Raw genomic sequence first — 18,638 nt, 5'->3', positions numbered from 1 at the left:
GTACATATTCATAAATTCTAAGACCATAAATATAAAATAACTTGGTGTTTTCTCAGAAATGCCCTGATTGCCTGCAGACTCACCATCATGCTCATTCATGCATTCACTGAAAACACATGTATACTCCTTGGACTGTCTGTGAATTTGTTAGCAACAAATTCTGTGGACAGCAACATCTTTTATGGCCCTAACCCATAACTACGTCATCGCTCGTTTACCGCAATGCATTGTGGGTGATACGCGGGGTCAGCTCCGCCGTATTGTTTACTTTCGCCTTTGTTAAACACTGCATTGTTCTGACCGAATTTGAGCTTTTATCAGCTGCCATTCGAGGAGAAGAGAAGAAAGAAATGGATAAGTTTAATCCGCAATGAAAACCCTCATACTGAATCGAAATGGACCAGTGTTTGTAGCTTATATTTCTCTGGTGGGAAAAATACAGACTTGAACTGTAACCCAGCAATATTTCCATGGTCTGCGGAATGGCCTTCGGTTATAGAAGATTATAACAATCGACACTGTTCGTCGTCTGAAACTAGCGATATTCCAAAGCCTGTAAAACAAAGAAGCGTTCTTCGGCCTTTAGCGAAGCACTCGGCAGCCGAACGAGCCTGTCGGACCGATAAAACTCCCAAACCACCAAGGGTTCTCTTTCGGGTGTGTATAATGTTCAGTGTACGTCACTAGTGGCATTTATTGAAGTAAATGCATTTATACCGAACATGACACGACCGATCAGCAGGTTTCCAAAGGTTTTTTTTTTACCTCCACCAAGGAGGTTATGTTTTCGGTAGCATTGGTTTGTCTGTTAGCAACATTACGGAAAAAGTTATGAACGGATTGCTCTGAAATTTTTTCCAGAGGTGTGACTGGGCACACGTAACAATCCATTAAATTTTGGCGGTGATCCAGATCACCTTCTGCATCCTGGATTTTTTTAAAGGATTCTTGGCGGAGGTCTGTGCTCTCCGATTGCTTTTCTAGTTTTGTAATGTTTCCTGATATCAAGTTTGATTTAACTAATCAGTCATTTATAAATGTTTTGATGCTGTTCATCTGGGCCCAGGATAACGAAGCAGTCTTCGACTTAAGTCGACAGTTGATTTTTCATAATAGTTTCCCAAACTGCATCTGTAACTTTCATTGCGTCGCGATCCAATATACGTCCTCAAAAGTAAGACATTCTGAGAGTTGATGTAGTTGTTGTTGTACAGTGTGGTAGACTCGGTCTAGACTCTTACCTTCTCACCAAGCTTGATTTGAATTCCGATTTTCCTCCTGCAAACCCTCAACACGTTATCCACCTCTTTAAATCACCAATTTCATTGTCTTCCACGACAGAGCACGGCACAATCGCTCCTCTCACATCGCTCTTACGTAAAATTAACCTGACATCCGCTATATTGCACAGCCACCGACCCCGGCTATCCTCCACAATGCATTGCGGTAAACAAGTGATGACGTAGTTATGCTTGGGGGATATTAACATCCAATCATTTGCTTAAGTGCACCACCACCATCTCAGAGCTCTGTGTCCATTCTGCTTACTCCATCTTCTTTCTGGGGTAAGTGTATTGACATGGAGAAGGGGTTGATGAATGGGCTTCTGCAGTGGCTGATGGGAAGATGCTACCAGCTGAGTTGTAACGGCTGGGGGTGGAAGAACCCATATTGGGCCTACAGTATACCAGTTCTAGTGAAACTATCATTCATCAAGCACCTCCTGTCGTCCTGCTGCAGCCCACAGGAAGGTAAATTACACTGTCAGCAGGGACAATGCGCCAGGTTTTCCCCCATTGAGAGAAAGCTCGCCCTCGATACTCGAGACGCATCCAACAAGAGGCTCATTAAGGCCAGACATTAAAGGCTGTTTGTTTCATTTACATTTGACAGTACTGATGGCAGTGTAATTCCAAGTGACTGCACCACAACGTGCAATGATGCATGGCGTCTTAAATAGCAAATGTGTCCCAGCAGCCGCCTTGCATGAATACAGTCAGGCCTTGTAATTCCTCAGAGAGACAGCATTGAATGATGCTTTCCACATCAACCTGCGAAGATGCTTTTCTCCCAAAGGATTCCCAAATTATGTGGTGATAGGCTACATTTCTCATTCCGAATAAGGCTATGGGTAGTGTATCATAAAGCCCATAACATCTTATTTTTCAACTAATTCATTCTGGTCATGTGGTTTGAGGTCTCGTGAGACTCAGGGCTCTTCATACTATGAAACTGGAGTGATATTGCTTCTATATTTTAAGTCTTGGCCTTTGATTTTTTTTTTTTTTTTTTTTTATCCCTCACTACCCGAAAGGTCCGAAGGGAGATTTTGTCATGGCGACATCCGTCCCAGGAAGAGTACGCACCTTCTGAAATCAACTCCTCTCACAATTTTTGGAGGAATTTCATGAAACTTGACAGGATTCTTTGTTATATGTCGGTAATATGCATATTGCAATTTCGTTCAATTCAGTCGCATTTTACCAGAGTTATGGCCGAGTTGCCAGCGGGGGATATTGTGCTCTCATACCCCTTTTCCACCAAATCAGTTCCAGGGCTGGTTCGGGGCCGGTGCTGGTTCACAACTCGTTCAACTTGCGAGCCAGCTGAGAACCAGTTTGCTTTTCCATAGCTCGCGGTGCTAAGGGAAGCCACGTCATTACGTCGTTGTATACGTCAGTTACGTCGCTACGTTTGCATAAACCTTGGTGCAAATATCGAAGCAAAAACAACACGGAAGAAGCAGCAGCAGCAACAACAACAATAATAATAATAATAATAATAATAATAATGGATGACTTCGCGTTTGTACAGCTGCTGCTTCTCGTCGATTAAAAATGGTGATCTTTTGCGGTCTTGCAATTGTTGTTGGTCTTAACAACTCCGCCCCCCCCGCTGACGTAAGCGGTTCTTTCCTCTGGCCCAGCAGAGAGTCGGTGCTAGCCTGGAACCGGTTTTTCTGGCCCCAGAGCCAGTTCTTTGTCAGTGGAAACAGAAAACCCGGTTCCAAACTAAGCACTGGCCCCGAACCAGCCCTGGAACTGCTTTGGTGGAAAAGGGGCAGCATCAGAGCACTCTTGTTATTAAAAGAGTTCAGTAAAGAGTAAGTTGGTTTTTTTTGTTTTGTTTTGTTTTTTTTTAAATCGTACTTAATAGTGACGTTCTGCTAAAATTGTAGAGCTTTGTTTAGCAGTTTGACAAGCTTCATTAAAGCATTTTATTGCATTTTCTTGTTGCCAGTTAGAAAAAGAATCATTCTGTTTTCCAACCAGCTTGTAGTCTGATATGAAATGTAGTTCTCTCCCTCGCGACGGAGTAAGCAGGGCGGGGTATTGTAATCACTGCGTTTTGTTTGTTTGCGTGTCTGTCTGTTAACAATCTAGCGTCTAGACGGTTGCACCGATTGACTTCAAATTTCCAGGGTAGGTGGGCAATAGTCTGTAGATTACCCGATTAAATTTTGGGGGTAATCGGGCCAAGGCAAAGGTCACCGGAAAGCTCAACCTTTCGGTCAAAATAACAAATTTTCCATTATAACTCAAAAACGGTTGCCGATAGACAAATGTTTACTATTATGCGCATATAGGAACTCCTATATGGCCTTTCATTTGGCAGCATGATCTTTGACCTTGAGTGACCTTGAAAGGTCAAGCTCAAGGTCATGGATTTTCAGACAGCTGTAACTTGAAAACGGTTGATGGTAGACAGACATTCAACTTGTAGGAAGTGCCATATGGGCTTTCATTTGGCACCATGACCTTTGACCTCGCATGACTTTTGAAATGTCAAACTCAAGGTCATGGATTTTGATAGGACTATAACCTGACAGCTGATGATTGAGAAATATTACCATTATCAACATATAGGTATAAAATAAGTGGTGCCAGGCGAGGTTTGTTTTGCCTGGCAACACTTGTTTAATATGCAATGTCGTAAAGTGGGTAATAAGGCAAGCAACAGTTCCTGGACCATCACATTTCCGGTGACATGTCTTAACTAGTTGTGTGTGAATGATGTGCTCCGTCTATCCCTTTAGGGCTATGGGCAACCTGCAGCAGTCATTGGTGTGCTTCGAAAAGCGTCTGGTGGTGGCTCATGAGCTGGGAGAGTGCAACAACAAGGCACAGGCGTATGGAGAGCTGGGCAGTCTGCACAGCCAGCTAGGCAACTACGAACAAGCTATCTCATGCCTGGAACGCCAGCTAGCCATTGCCCGTGACACCGCTGACCCATCGCTGGAGGGCCAGGCCAGCTGCGGCCTGGGTGCTGTCTATCAGCTCATGGGAGAGTACGACACGGCGTTGCAGTTCCACCAGCGGGACCTGCAGCTCGCCGAGGAAACGGGAAGCGCAAGCTGCCAGGGCAGGGCCTACGGTAACCTGGGTCTCACCTACGAGTCTTTGGGCAACTTCGAGCGTGCTGTGGTGTACCAGGAACAGCACCTGAGCATTGCTGCACAGACTAATGACCTGGCAGCCAAGACGCAGGCTTACAGCAGCTTGGGACGCACACACCACGCCCTGCAGAATTACTCACAGGCTGTCATGTACCTGCAGGAAGGTGAGAGAGAGAATCAAATGTGAATAATAATTTTACCTGAACTACAGTTAACTAAAAAAGCACATCATTCAGATTGACGATACAGCACCAACAGGTGGATTTGGGCTCTTTCATAATTACAGCTGTGAATTAGCAGAATCTTTTTTTTTTACCTCAGTCTTGTCAGAAATACTGATAAATCTATTCGTTATACCAAACACTTCTCCTGCTGAGAATTATTCCATTTGAGAGCAAGCAGGTAGGATGGAATCTTATTATTGTAACCAGAACTTGGAAAAAAAAAACCCGCTGTCGGCTGAACGTTATTGTACGATTATTTAAGGAGGCATGTGACAAGTTTAATTTTGATTTTGATGCGTTCACCCTCTGCTATTCTGTTTTTTTTTTTTTTTGTGACTGTATCAGGAGGGACTACTCTGCCTTCTGATTGGCAAAGGAATTAAATTGCTTATTTCAGTTGCACATTTATAACTTTATTCATAACTGTCTGAACTCCTATTCCAGAAAGTTGAACGTGATCTAAATATGGCGGACACATGATCATTTGGTAGCGGTGGTGTAGGGTTCATAGGACCATATGCTGAAATTTGTCCACATTACTTCCTTCTGGATTAAATTTACATCAACAAATTTAACACAGTTTAGTCTGAGGGTCCTCAAATCCAGTCCTGTAATTTATCCTCCTTTAAACACACGTAATTATCATCCTATCAGTAAGTTGGATCAGGTGTGTGTTCAGGAATAATTTCAACTAGGCAGAGCAGCTGTGTTGAGAGCTTAGGCTTTCCAGAGTCACACTGCAGTCGGATTTAATAGCTGCTAACCATTCAACCGCAGACTCGTAGGCAGTTCACGCTCTAGTGATCCGCGTTTGTTTGGTTTTTTTCAAGATGAAGATAATGTTTAGCAGGGTCCAACTGCTGAGTTGCGTCCGACGTCACAGACGCCTCATTAGATATGCAAGACATGAAGTGGTGGTCAGCTAAGCTCACTCTTCACAAAGTGTTACTATCGCTGGGGCGCTTTGCTCGTCGTTAAAATGCCCTGCGCTTGCGTTGTTTTGGGCTGCTCGAATTGAACAAACCGTGAAACTGATAAAAGTTTCTTCCGGGTTCCGCGTGAAGCGATAATGAGTGAAAGAGCAAAGGATTTTACCAAAAGACGATGAGAGAGGTCGCTCTTGAACCGTTCACTGTGATGGAAGGGAGCTGAGCCGAGTCGAAGAACGCTCGAGTTTGCAGTGATCACTTCATGAAAGGTTTGTAAATTGTAAAGTTTATTTCATTTGGACTCGCAAATGACTTTTCTTGCCATTTTCCATTATTTCGTGATGTTTTGAAGTTTTTTGAAGAAACCTTTATTTGTCACATGCACACTTCAAGCACAGTGAAATTCATCCTCTGCATTTAACCCATCTGAAGCAGTGAACACACGCGCGCACACACACTCAGAGCAGTGGGCAGCCCAGAGCGCCCGGGGAGCAGTCAGGGGTTCGGTACCTTGCTCAAGGGCACCTCAGACCAAGGCCGCCCCATGTCAACCTAACCTGCATGGCTTTGGACTGTGGGGGAAACCGGAGCACCCGGAGGAAACCCACGCAGACACTGGGAGAACATGCAAACTCCACACAGAAAGACCCTCGCCGGCCGCTGTGTTTGAACCTGGAACCTTCTTGCTGTGAGGCAACCGTGCTAACCACTACACCACCGTGCCGCCCAAAATTATGCCTACCCAAGTAGCTTTTTTTAAAATTACTATTTATTTAATTTTTTTTTGCCATGACCCGGATTCGAACCGGGGTTGCCGCAGCCACAACACAGAGTACTAACCACTATACGATCATGGCGAACTACTCGGAGATAGTGCAGGAGACGCTTAAGTCCTCAGATGTGTTTTTGTTTACTGTTTAATCGCGGTCGCCATACTGTAAACTAACGCATAATACCCCGGTCTTTAAAGGGGTTTCTGTGGACCTTTGTGAATGATTTACCTGGAAGAGACGAGCAGGGAGGATTGAGAAGCGGCTGTGGTTCGTTTACATCCGATACTAAAACTCATAGCGTCCTGGCAATCATCTGCGTACAAAAAGCCCCAAAATTCCTCCTCACCCGGGCATAAACGATACGGGATTTATCTCATAGTGTCCTGATCTCCAGATCTTTAACCCAGCCACATATAAAAAGTTGTTCTCCTCCATGCTCTTCCAGGTTTTCATCTGTGTGTCCGTGTAGAACGATGTCTGCAGCAGCAGGTAGTTTGAGATGTCGGGGAACTCAACGGATGGATAATTTTCCAACTCGTAGGAAAAATCCTTCTTTGTTAGCGCGTAAGGATCTAATCCCATTGAGTGGTTTCTATATCCGCTTCTTGGTTTTAATAACTTGCTTGTTTGCTGAACACAAACATGGCAATAAGTTCTTGTTCTATTCTTTTAAGTTCGTTTCTTAAGACACGTATTTTTAAGTATGTTACCTCGCTTGTTCCTTTTTCGGTGACGTGGGCCGGTCCCCGCCCTGGGCGGCGCGGCGCGGTCAGGCGGCGGACTGGGGACAGTCCGGCCCGGTCGACAGCCGCGTCGGAGGCGGAGGGGCCCCGTCCCTAGCCAGCGTTTTGGCAGGGAAGGCGCGGAGGTGACTCGCCCGCGGCCCTGGGGGTAATCGGCGAAGTCGGGGCGGGAGGGGCGCTGTAAAGCCCGTGGCCGGAGTCATGAGCCACCTTCGACCCCGAGCCCTTCCTGGCCGAACCGGAGCCGGTCGCGGCGCACCGCCACGGAGGAAATGCGCCCGACGGCGGCCATGGGGACCCCAGCCGGCCGGCGGCCCCCCTCCCCCTCCCCGCGCGCCGCCCCCCGGAGAGGGGGGGGCGCGGAGGGGAAAGGAGGGGGGGAAGCACGCGCGGAGCCGGCGGGGACGACTGTCGGATTGAATCCCCCGGGCAGACCGAAAAAGGAACAAGCGAGGTAACATACTTAAAAATACGTGTCTTAAGAAACGAACTTAAAAGAATAGTTATAATTATCAGACATAATGAATTTTCACTATATATTAAAAATAAGTTCTTGTGTTAATGGACCAGACTCCACTTTTGGATCATTAATCCCTTTTGACTGCATGCATGGGTTTATGTTGGCTTCTGGCACATCCATACAGTTTTAAATACAATACCTACAATTAAAAACAGTTTGGTTTAATTCCTGGGCTCCCATCTGTAACAGGGAGTGATGTCGCATCCCATTAATACACATTACAATAGATTATTAGATTCTAATAGAATAGATGAGCCAAAATAATTGGGGATGTTTTCTAATGGGCCCCACTATGAATAGGTGGGCCTTAAAGTAGAAAAGGTTGAGGACCCCTGCTTTAGATTATTACTAGCCATATTTGCCATTCGGGTGAGAACTTGAGGAGTTGATTATGGTGGAGGAAATGGAAAAAAACTGTTTGTTCCCAACGAAAAAAAGAGGTTCTGCTTCGCACCTGCCACACCAAAGCATAGTTTCCCTTTGCACGAGAGTCAACTACCGTAACGTGGCCTCTACACGTGTAGAAGTGTGATTGCATGTGTGTGAAAGACAGCAGCCATAATTAAAACTATGTAGTGCACGTAGCCGTGCTTGTCTTGTGTAAGAATGTGTAAATGGCCTTACTATGGGGATGGCTGCCTACTCTGTCCATGTGTCCTCACAGACCGTGTGTGAACGTGTGCACACTTCTAAATTCGAACTGCATTCGATACGTTTCCTTGTCCATTACGGCCACATTGATCTGTAGTGCCTATAAAAAGGTTTACTTGTTGTGAGCCTTTGACTAGAGCAGTGGTTCTCAAACTTTTTTCACCAAGTACCACCTCAGAAAATACTTGGCTCTCCAAGTACCACCATAATGACCAACATCAAAATACAGTAGCGTAGTAGGCCTAAGTATTCATTAAAAACAAGGCGGAGGTTTTATTTAACAACTATATTTAATATTGTTGGCCACTGTAACATTACACACAGTACTTTGAACAGTAACACTGTTTAAATATAGGAAAATAAAACACTGTACTTAAATAATGAATCAAATAAATTGGCCAAATCTGCAACATCTGTAGTCTCATCAAGCTGTATGGTAAAATATCTACTGTTCTTAATGCGCTCAATCAGCGTCTTTTTAACATCGTCAGCCATGTCGTTTATTCTCCTTGACACGGTGTCATTTGAAAGCGGCACCAAGTTTAACTCTCCGGCAGGTTTCTCTCCACACATGATACGTGTCATCTCTCTGGCTAATGGTAAACACAGCAGTTCCCCGATTGTGTGCGGCTTACCGGCTCTGGCGATCAGGAGGCTGGCACGATATGAAGCTTCCTGTGCTTTGGCTACGGGTGTACCATAGGACAGAATGGTGGACTTGGACTGCTTCAGTTCATCACGTTTTCGTAAAAAAAAAAAAAATCCATTGGTTTGTCCTTTAGTGCTGTGTGTTTGGTTGTAAGATGCCGTTTGAGATGCGACGGTTTCATGGACTCATTGCTCAGAACGTCCCCGCATACAACACACTGCGGCCTGGGCAGCTCCTCTGTCCCGCTCCAAATGAATCCCAATTTTATGTATTTTTCGTCATACTTCCTCCTTACTGGTTTCTGCCGTTTGCTAGCAGTTCTGGGGCTGGTTTTGCACTGTCGTTAGCATCTGCGCTCGGCTCACACACGTCCTCTTCAGTTCTCCCTCTCTCCTGATCCACGCTCCCATTCGCGGATTTAAGCCACGACAGTAATTTTGTCATACTCGTCATAATTAGCAAAGCCACCTCCACCTTTTCCCATCACAGCCTAGTCTACCAATGGCAGATAACCGTCTGTCAGCGGAACTGGCGGGAATGCGTACGTACGCTACCCGGAAGCACTTGCAAACTTTTTTTAAAATTATTAACTTAATTTGTATCTCCTTTCATTTTCTTGTCATCGGTTGATAAGATATTTTTCATCCATTCGGATATTACGGATAGTATTTCACGTTTTATTTTATTTTTTAAATTTGATTTATATTTAATTAAGTGATTCTTTGGCGTACCACTAGAATGGAGCCCACGTACCACTACCACAGTTTGAGAATCACTGGACTAGAGCATGCACCATTGTTTGGTGAGGGAGTAAAAGTAATACAACGCTCACAAGGTAGCGTGGAGAGTGGGGTGCTTCCGATCCACGTTGCTATGTGCATCGCTCCTTGGATACTCTGCCTGGAAGAAAGGCACCCAGACAAGGAAGCAAAGCTGCTTTATTTATCTGCTCTGCGACTGCATTCCTGCTGCACACCTCGGCTGGCCGTACAGTACACTGAGCACATCATCTATTCAGAGTCATCTATTAAGTTATTCAGTCAAGCACCTAAAGCCTTCAACCCATACAAGTAATTAGCTAAAATGAATAGCTAATGTTCTAATCAATGGCTCGAAGAAAGCGGATAAACGCGTTTACCGTTCGAGCAGCGTTTCTCGAATTTGAACGGCCTGTGAAAGAAACGTCCTTGCCGATAACACACTACAAACACAGACACGGAGAAGGTGATTAGAGGTTGCACTGAATTGATAACCCATTTTGGAATGGGCGATTGCATTGTTCAGGTTCTCCACAATTAAATCTCAATATCGGTGTGACCTACTAGGACCGTTGCAAGCCATCCCAAAGAATGGCGAAGGAAGAAAAAGGGTCAAGGGGAAAGAAAGAGATTGTGGGCTGAGAGAATGTGGTTCATGGTGAGAGCAATTCCGAGTAAGAGCCGTTAAATGCAGGTCTGAGTCTTTGCAGAGGTGGACAGTAACGAAGTACATTTATTTGAGTTCTGTACTTAAGTACACTTTTTGAGTATCCGTACTTTACTTGAGTATAGATGTTTTTGGAAACTTACAACTTTAACTTCACTACATTTGAAAGGCAAATATTGTACTTTTCACTCCACTACATTTCTATCAAGGTCGTCGTTACTATGAAGCAGCTTTGAAAGTCATACATGTCAACCTATACGGAATGTCCGTATTTTATACGGATTTGAGTCAATAAACGTAGTATACGGGCGTATAAATAAAGTTATACGGATTCTTTAAAAAAACTTCAATATTTATTTAGAGCTATAATCAATTCCCACGATGATAAAAGAGCGCATAACATTTACAAACGTACTGTACACCACAGACAGCCAGTAAAGTCTTATGAAATCGCACGTTATCTTGTGGTAGCAAGACTTCGTTCCACTTTTGATCATGCGCACACCGCATTGCGAGAATCCCGCCAACCGGGAAGTCATAGACATATAAACATAGACGCCGCCTTCTGCGTAGAATCATACGTCATCCTCGCCGCCATATTGGATGTGGCAAAGTGGAGATTCTTCAGCCGTCTCTGGTATAGCGTCTAGACAGTAGCCGAGAATAAAGATGCCTCATTCATGTGCTGCGTTTAACTGTACCAACAGGTTTACCGTCCAAACGAGATCACATGGGATTACCTTTCACAGGTGAGACTGGAAAAATACTTTTTCATTGTATTTGGTCATTATAACGTAATTTTACGAACAGATTTTCCTGACTTTGTGGCTAATATGAAGTCTCGCGCATAATAGCCGCTTGGTGAAACCTGTCTCCGAACAACGAAGTATTTCCTTCGTAACTACGCTGATAACACTGTGTGTTTTTGTCAAACATTGGAGCTTTGTATTCATTCTGAAGGTTTATTGTTATTAATATTGAATAAAAAGTAACTTGGATATATCATTGTTAATTATCATTCAAATTTTAGGTAAATTATTTTAATTTGCATCTTATACGGATTTTATAAGGGAAATACGGATTTTGGAGGTTGGTTATACAGGTTTGATTGACCAAAGGTTGACATGTATGGAAAGTCAGTGTTTTTTTTTTTTGTTTTTTTTTTTCTTTTCTTTTATAAAACGCGATTGTTTTTTTCACAGGCGACACTGAGAGCCGATCAGTAATCACTAGGGTCACGTCATGTCCATAGACTGGATAAAATCAAGCTCAACTTCTCAGCAGTATTATTTGAACGCAATCAGTCGATGGCAGAACGGAAGGTGGCGGTTCTTCTGTAGAATGAACGCCCTCATGACCATACCTAGAACCCATGTTTCAGTTTTCAGAAAGGATTAAAGATTCGTTTCGTTTTAAATGTTTGCTTTGTTTGCCTAAAACGAACCACATCACAGCCTACAAAAACTCGTTTTATTCCAAGAGAAAGCTTGCAACGAAGCCGTCTGTGCTTTTAGAGCTAGCGATAACGTTGCAATAGCTATGCAGTCTGGTTAGTCAAATGACTTTCTATGGATTTGCCCTCCAAGTTGCTACAACCTTGTCCACGGCTAACGTTAACACATAGCTAGTTAACTTGGACACTGTTAGTTAGCATGTAAAAACAGAGTTACGCTAACATGAATAACGTTAACATTAGCATAGTCTTGCCAAATAAATAGAATGTAGAAATCTTTCTTTTCTAGTAAAATTAGCTACCCAGTATGATTTCGAGTTTGAAAAGCGTTTGCTAGCATGTCAGGTGGAGCTTCAGCTCTACAGGTTCTACAAACTAGTCAGAAAATCCAGTCGGTTGATTCAGAGGCATGCACGTAAGCGTTGTGGCAATAATACAACAACGCGCTGACAGAAAATGTACTTTTGATGCTTAAGTACTTTTAAAAGCAAGCATTTCAGTACTTAAATAAAAATTTGACTGGACAACTTTCACTTGTATCGGAGTAACATTTAACCGCCGGGATCTCTACTTGGACTCAAGTAATAAACTTGGGTACTTTGTCCACGTCTGAGTCTTTGTCTCAGGGAATAGTGTATAATGAAGATGAAATTAATAAAAATCCGTACCCTATGGATACGTGTGGCTGCTGCTTATAAATAAAAGTTTTCTGATCCCATGTCCGTACAGTAAATATAGCATATATTCATGTTATCAATGATACTCGCCTCATCTCTTGCAAGCATCACCAAGCTGTGAGCAGCATCAGGGCTCGTAGTCTTTTGGTTCCCAATTTTGTTTACTGTGATTTGTTGAAAATACAGTGCTGTGAGCTAGATCTATTTTCAAACTAGTAAGAAAGAAAGCACTTGTTCATGAATTGTCTTCGAAGCATTATTTAGTACTAATGAGCACATTGTGATTCACAAGTTTAGGTAAAAAAGTTTAGGTGTCGGGTAAAAACGACTAAATATTTTATCGGAAGTGCCTTTCGTCTACACGGGGACGGCGTTTCCGAGGCTGAAAAACGGATAAAATTGAAAACGCCTTCCAGAGTGGATAAGTTAAAAACAGCCCCCGTTGCATATCCGTCTAAACTACTGTACCCAATACACGAAACTCTGCTCGGATCTGCTCACGTCGGGTACGCGTTTACGTCATACATGTGTCATATACTGTACATGCCAGCCCGGGAAGTAAGAAAGTAAGTAAAAAAGTAAGAGCATGTCTGATTACATCGATCCAACGGACCTTCAAGCTGCTCTGTGTTTTAATGCAGTAGATGTGTTTTCCTGCTCACCCGCTCGGCTGGAGCTCCTCGGTTTGGTGTCGCCAAGTTACACACACACACGCGCGCCGCCTATTCAAGCCGCTCGTGAAACCATAAACCCGAGACTGAAAACAAAACCAGCAGCCGAACGGGTTTATTTTGCTGAGATGGACACTGCCTTTTCTCTTCTTCACCGAAACAAGAGTGAGTGTTACTTAATAAAGGCAGATTAAAAGAGTTTCGGTTTGCTCCTGCTCCTCCCTCGAGCACTACAGCACCTCAGCCGGACCGGTGTTCTGTAAAGTTATCCTAGCAAGTTCGCATACAGACCGTTTTATTATTCAAAACAAGTCATTACAAATTATTTGACTCGGCCAAAGACTCGACCAATACGCACAAAACATAAAAATCGGCAAATGCGTGAAATTCTCACCGATTTTCTATCAGCCCAGCTGATCGGTGGGACAAAGCTACTGTTGAATTTTCCTACCCTCCTGGATTTCGCGCATGCGCAGTAGGCTTGGTAGGACAAATCCAAGAGGTAGGATAACTTTACAGAACAGCGGCGCAGATGTGCAGATCAGACAAGACAGAAGACGTTGCGCATGCGTGCAGACATAGCGGAGACATTTATGCGTCACCGTATAGACGCAGATTTCCTCCTTAAAAACGGTCGTGTAGACGCGGAAAAAAGTGAGAACGAAAACGGACTTTTGCGTTTTTGTTTCAGACCGTCCCCGTGTAAAGTGGGCCTTAATGTAAAGATTTGAAAATAAAATGTAAAAATTGAAGCGAAAAGCAGAAGTTTGATATCAGCTTCTCAATATATCAGCCAAAAAGCTCAAAAAAAAAAAAAACCTTACAAAACCTTTCATTTGCCCTTTCAGAAGGACCAAACAACAGCTGCGATAATCAAAAGGTAAATTTTCTTCAAATAAAACACTTCATATCGAATCAGTAGCCTTGGCGAGCCATGAGGTGAATTTTATCTTCCGATACTACGAAGTTATAACGAGGTTTCTCTTATTTCGTTTCTGGTTCTGATCGGTTCCGAAGTTTATCAAGAAGTAGAACGGGTAATCGAACTTGATCAGGATAAGTGCTGATTGGTTACGAAGTTTCGCTATTGTTACACTCATTCTTACAACACGATGACATAATGGCTTCGCCACTCGTTCTTGTGTACCTTTGATAACGCGAGATCGACTGTTCGTATCGCGAGATCACGAGTCGCCGTTCTGGTGATTGTAATGCGTATGCGCAGTGCGCTATTGTTACGCTCATTCTTACAACACGATGGCATAGTGGCTACTGCCTCGCTTCACTTCGATGATGCAGCAGCCACAAAAATGAATGAATAAGAAGTTTATATAGCACTTTTCATATACGGAATACATGTTACAGCGCACGTCAAACGCTATATTTGGTTTGCAGCCTTGTATCATTTGACCTATAATATTGAAACAGCCTGTAGTATCTACTGCTCTAGTGTTCAGAGTGCGTAGGCTCACATCTCACCATGCTGAAACACTGATTAAGACCCACGCCTACCTGCTGCATTTGATACAACTCAGACCTGCTTCTAAAGACTATTCATAAACAGGTAGGGTGTTTCTCTACAGTATGATTGAGTGAGGGACTTCCAAAACGTGTCACTAAGAGCAGAGACTTTGAAATATGTTGAGAAAAGAAATGGTGATGGATTACAAACATAAAACAGATGGGAGGCCGTTCTGTTCTTTTCTTCCCAATTCTGTCTTCATATTAAATCTCTTACCTGTCTTTATATATTTTCAATATTTGGAAAGCAAATTATAAGGCCTGAGTATCCTATATAAGGGGTGACATGATTATTAATTTTTACCCATTGAGCAATAGGTCTAAGTCCGATATGTCTGGGACATTTCTATAGTTCCTCAGTTAAAGGTAGATGCTTTTCAGATTTTTCAAGCGTAGGTCATAAAAAGGATTTTCCCCGACACCCAGTTATTTTTGTTTAGTGGACCGAAAGCTACTGAATTCAAATCACAGACTTCCGGGGTTTTTTTTCTTAATAGAACAATTAATGAATTTAGAGCCACGTGGCCTTAAATTCTCCGCTATTTTTTCCTGCTTCACCATGACCCGATTCAAGATACTACGTCATGCATGACGTGGTGAGCTTTCCCCGTTCACACAAGGCATTGTGGGATACAAATTTGAAACAGGAGAGGGAAATGGAGGACACGAATGAAACGTGAAAGACCGACTACAGTAACGGAAAGCGAGAAGAAAAGACGTGATGTTATATACGAAGGAAAGGAAACGCAGGACCAAACTAATAAATATGGGCGGTCAGCGAGCACCTCGGTGTGATCAGCCGTTCGTTTAGCAACAGAATGATGGAACTGTCAGTGCACGGTCAAGGTAAACCTGTAGATGGCAGTAATGCAACACTGTGGATGCCAGCGGCTGTAAAACCCACAAGAAGAAGAAGCAGGTAAACCTGCGCATGCGCACACGGACTTCCTCTGTCTGCTTGACTGCACGAAGCGAGTGATGATATGCACATTATTTGCTCGGGAATCCGCTCAAATTAAATAACTTCCCAGCCACAGAATGGCCTGTTTTGTTTTTTGTTTTTTGTTTTTTGTGAGATATTACAGAAATAAGCATATATCACAATGACTAAATTTTAGAGGGAACTAAATTTCACACTGATTTTAGGAAATCGAAAGGCCGTCTAGCTTTAATATAAAAACTAGTGAAGTTTCAACTCATAAAAAGCAAGCTCAAAGTGAAAACATTCCATAATAAAAATAAAAACTGTACACTTTTCCGTTGTAGTCTTACACAATGTACAGTTTCATCGAGACAATTATACACCTTTCTTTACCATCTGCTTCCCTGTTTTGTTTTGTTGTTTTTTCCATCGCACCGATTAGTTGACATCCTCACTGTGGTGACTAGTGAATGTATAAATGCTAATTGACTAATCTAAGCAACCCCGAGTATATATTTTTACTTTCGAAGCCAAGATTTTTGGTGTTAATCGATAGAATAGATAATAATATATGGAAAAATTGTAAGCGTTTTAGTGTACAGTCCTTCCAGGGTTCAATAAAATACCAACTTTTTAGGACCCGCGTAGATTTTGAATTTGGCACATCTGTATTACATAAATAGTTCACTTTAATTCTGCACTGGATTTGTAGGCTGATGTTCTTAACGACTAAAAATATATATATTTTTTTAGTGCTGTCAAGCGATTAAAATATTTAATCGCGATTAATGTCGCGACTGTCATAGTTAACTCGCGATTAATCGCACATTTTTGTCACATGAAAAACCATTGTAATTCTCTTATCAGCATAAAAAAGTGAATGGGCTTGCTCACCGTTCGAACTACGGGGGTACTCGGGGGATCTGAGATCCCCTGAAACAGACATGAGATCCCTTGAAAACATGATTTGGGAAATGTTGGGGGGTCTCTAAAATATTGGCAAAATGATGTTTATTGACATAGCAATCGTGTGTAACGGGAAGCATTTGCATATCTGAAGTGAGCGCGCGATGGAGAGCCGCGCTCTGAGACAAGCGCAAGCACCCCCCCAAGGGAAAAATAAGGGACACCCCCCCACCCCCACCCCGGAAAATATTGGCATAGTTCGAACACTGGTTGTACCAATTTTTTTTTTTTTATTGCAGAGCATAACATGTCTTGTCACAGCCACTGCAAAGTCGGGCTGGAGCCGCCGATGGGAAAACGAAACCTAAGCCGAGCACCGTGGCTCTTCGGGGGAGGGCAGAGGACTCTGGCTGTGCGGGGCGTGGCATCATGTCACAGAGCGTTAATCTCGCGATAAAATTATCGCCGTTAAAATTGAGTCAAGTTAACACGTTAATAACGCGACATTTTTGACAGCACTAATATTTTTAACTACTATTGTACTACCATTACTTGTAGTGACATCAGCCTTGCGGCTGTAGTGCAAAGGTCAGACACCAAACATGTCTTATCAAATTCATTACATCAGGACAATAAAACTACACATACAGTCTTAGCAAAAAGAAAGTACACCTTCCATTAATTCTATGTTTTCATTTATCAGGGTTTAAATATCAATTCTGTGGTCCTCATCAACTTCTGCAAACAAACAAATAACATCTGGTGAAGTAAACCAACATTCAGAAACCATGTGGGGGAAAAATAAGTAATAAGTACCGGCCAGTCTTCTTTACAACATTGCTTCAGTTCATTGGTGTTTATGCACAGCCCCTTTAAAGTGCATATCACGGGTAAATTCAGGAGCGATGTAATTCTCCTATTTTATATTAAACTTTGGTCCAGAAAAACTTACCAGAAAAATTCCGTTGAAATCAAGCCATTTGAGGCGAATTGGTCCGCCTCTGAAAAAACTTGGCATTTGGATTTCCCGGCAAACATTGATTTTCGTGACGTCGCGTGCGGGACGCCTCCCTCTGAATCCTACGTCAGCGCTGGTTTGTTTATGAGAAAACGACCTGGTGGTTTTCTGCAAATTTCTTCAACGTTATCGCGAGTATTAAAATGGTTAACAGATGTATCGTAGGAGGGTGTAGCAACACCAGTCTTGATGGGATTAGTACTCATCGTTTCCCAAAAGACCGGACAATGAGAGAGAAATGGGAGCGCTTGGTCTACACAGGCTGTGCACTGAAACCGTACAAAGCTCTCGCAGCCTGCTGGTGCTTCCGCAGGTAACGTCAGTAATCTGGCTCCAGACTCCCTTGGGATTTTTCCAGATGCATTTTGTTATTTTATTTTTTTTCTGCTGTAGACAGATGGCCTTGTGCAAAATTACCCTTCTGGATGAGTGTGTAAAGGGACATACTTTCATATTAAAAAAAAAAAATGAAATTGGTCCAGGATATGCACTTTAAGATCCCATCACAGCATCTCAATGGGGTTGAGGTCTGGACTTTGACTCGGCCATACCACCACCATGAAATCCATCTTCTTTAGACATTTCGATATTGATTCACTGGTGATCATCAATAAGCTGCTGGACAGATAGCTTCATATTTAACATAAGAATATTCTGATTGGTACAGTATGATGTGTTTGGTTCTCGCCAAACATAGCACTATGCATGGTGACCAAACAACTCCACCTTGTTCTCATCAGTTGAAAGGATATTGTTCTAGAACCTTTGCTTTGTTCAGACGCAATTTTCTGAACCCAGGTCATGTTGCCATAATCTTTTTGGAGAGAAGTTTTTTTTTTTTTCTAGCTACTCTTTCATGAAAGCCATACTTGTTCAATCTTTTTCTGATAGTGCTGCCATGAACATAAACATTTAATGTGCTTACAGCGACCTGTAGGTCATATTATGTAGCTTGCTGGGATGCTCACTCCTGGGAAGATCAGCAACTCTCTTTTGAAGGCTCTCCATTTGTAAACAGTCCTTCCCATTGTAGGATGCTGAATTTCAGAATGTTTGGAGATGGCCTTATAACCCCTTTCCAGATTAATGAGCAGCAACAGTTGCTTCTCTGTGGTCATGGCTGATCTCCTTTCTTCCTGTCATGATGTAGACATGCACCG

General features: G+C 42.9%; 1 protein-coding gene across 5 annotated transcripts in view; it reads left to right on the top strand.

Annotated features, from left to right (window-relative positions):
• Nucleotides 1–18,638, top strand: part of ttc28 (tetratricopeptide repeat domain 28) — a 473,297-nt gene that overhangs the window by 384,157 nt on the left and 70,502 nt on the right. For all 5 annotated transcript variants that reach the window (XM_060909515.1, XM_060909514.1, XM_060909517.1 and 2 more), the window contains one exon: nt 4,037–4,560. In XM_060909515.1, the coding sequence (XP_060765498.1) occupies nt 4,037–4,560 (524 nt within the window). The remainder of the gene's footprint in view (nt 1–4,036; nt 4,561–18,638) is intronic.

The sequence above is a fragment of the Neoarius graeffei genome, chromosome 25, assembly GCF_027579695.1.
Source record: "Neoarius graeffei isolate fNeoGra1 chromosome 25, fNeoGra1.pri, whole genome shotgun sequence".
NCBI lineage: Eukaryota > Metazoa > Chordata > Actinopteri > Siluriformes > Ariidae > Neoarius > Neoarius graeffei.
The sequence above is the reverse complement of the archived record's forward strand: the minus strand, read 5'-3'. Positions and strand labels throughout refer to the sequence as shown.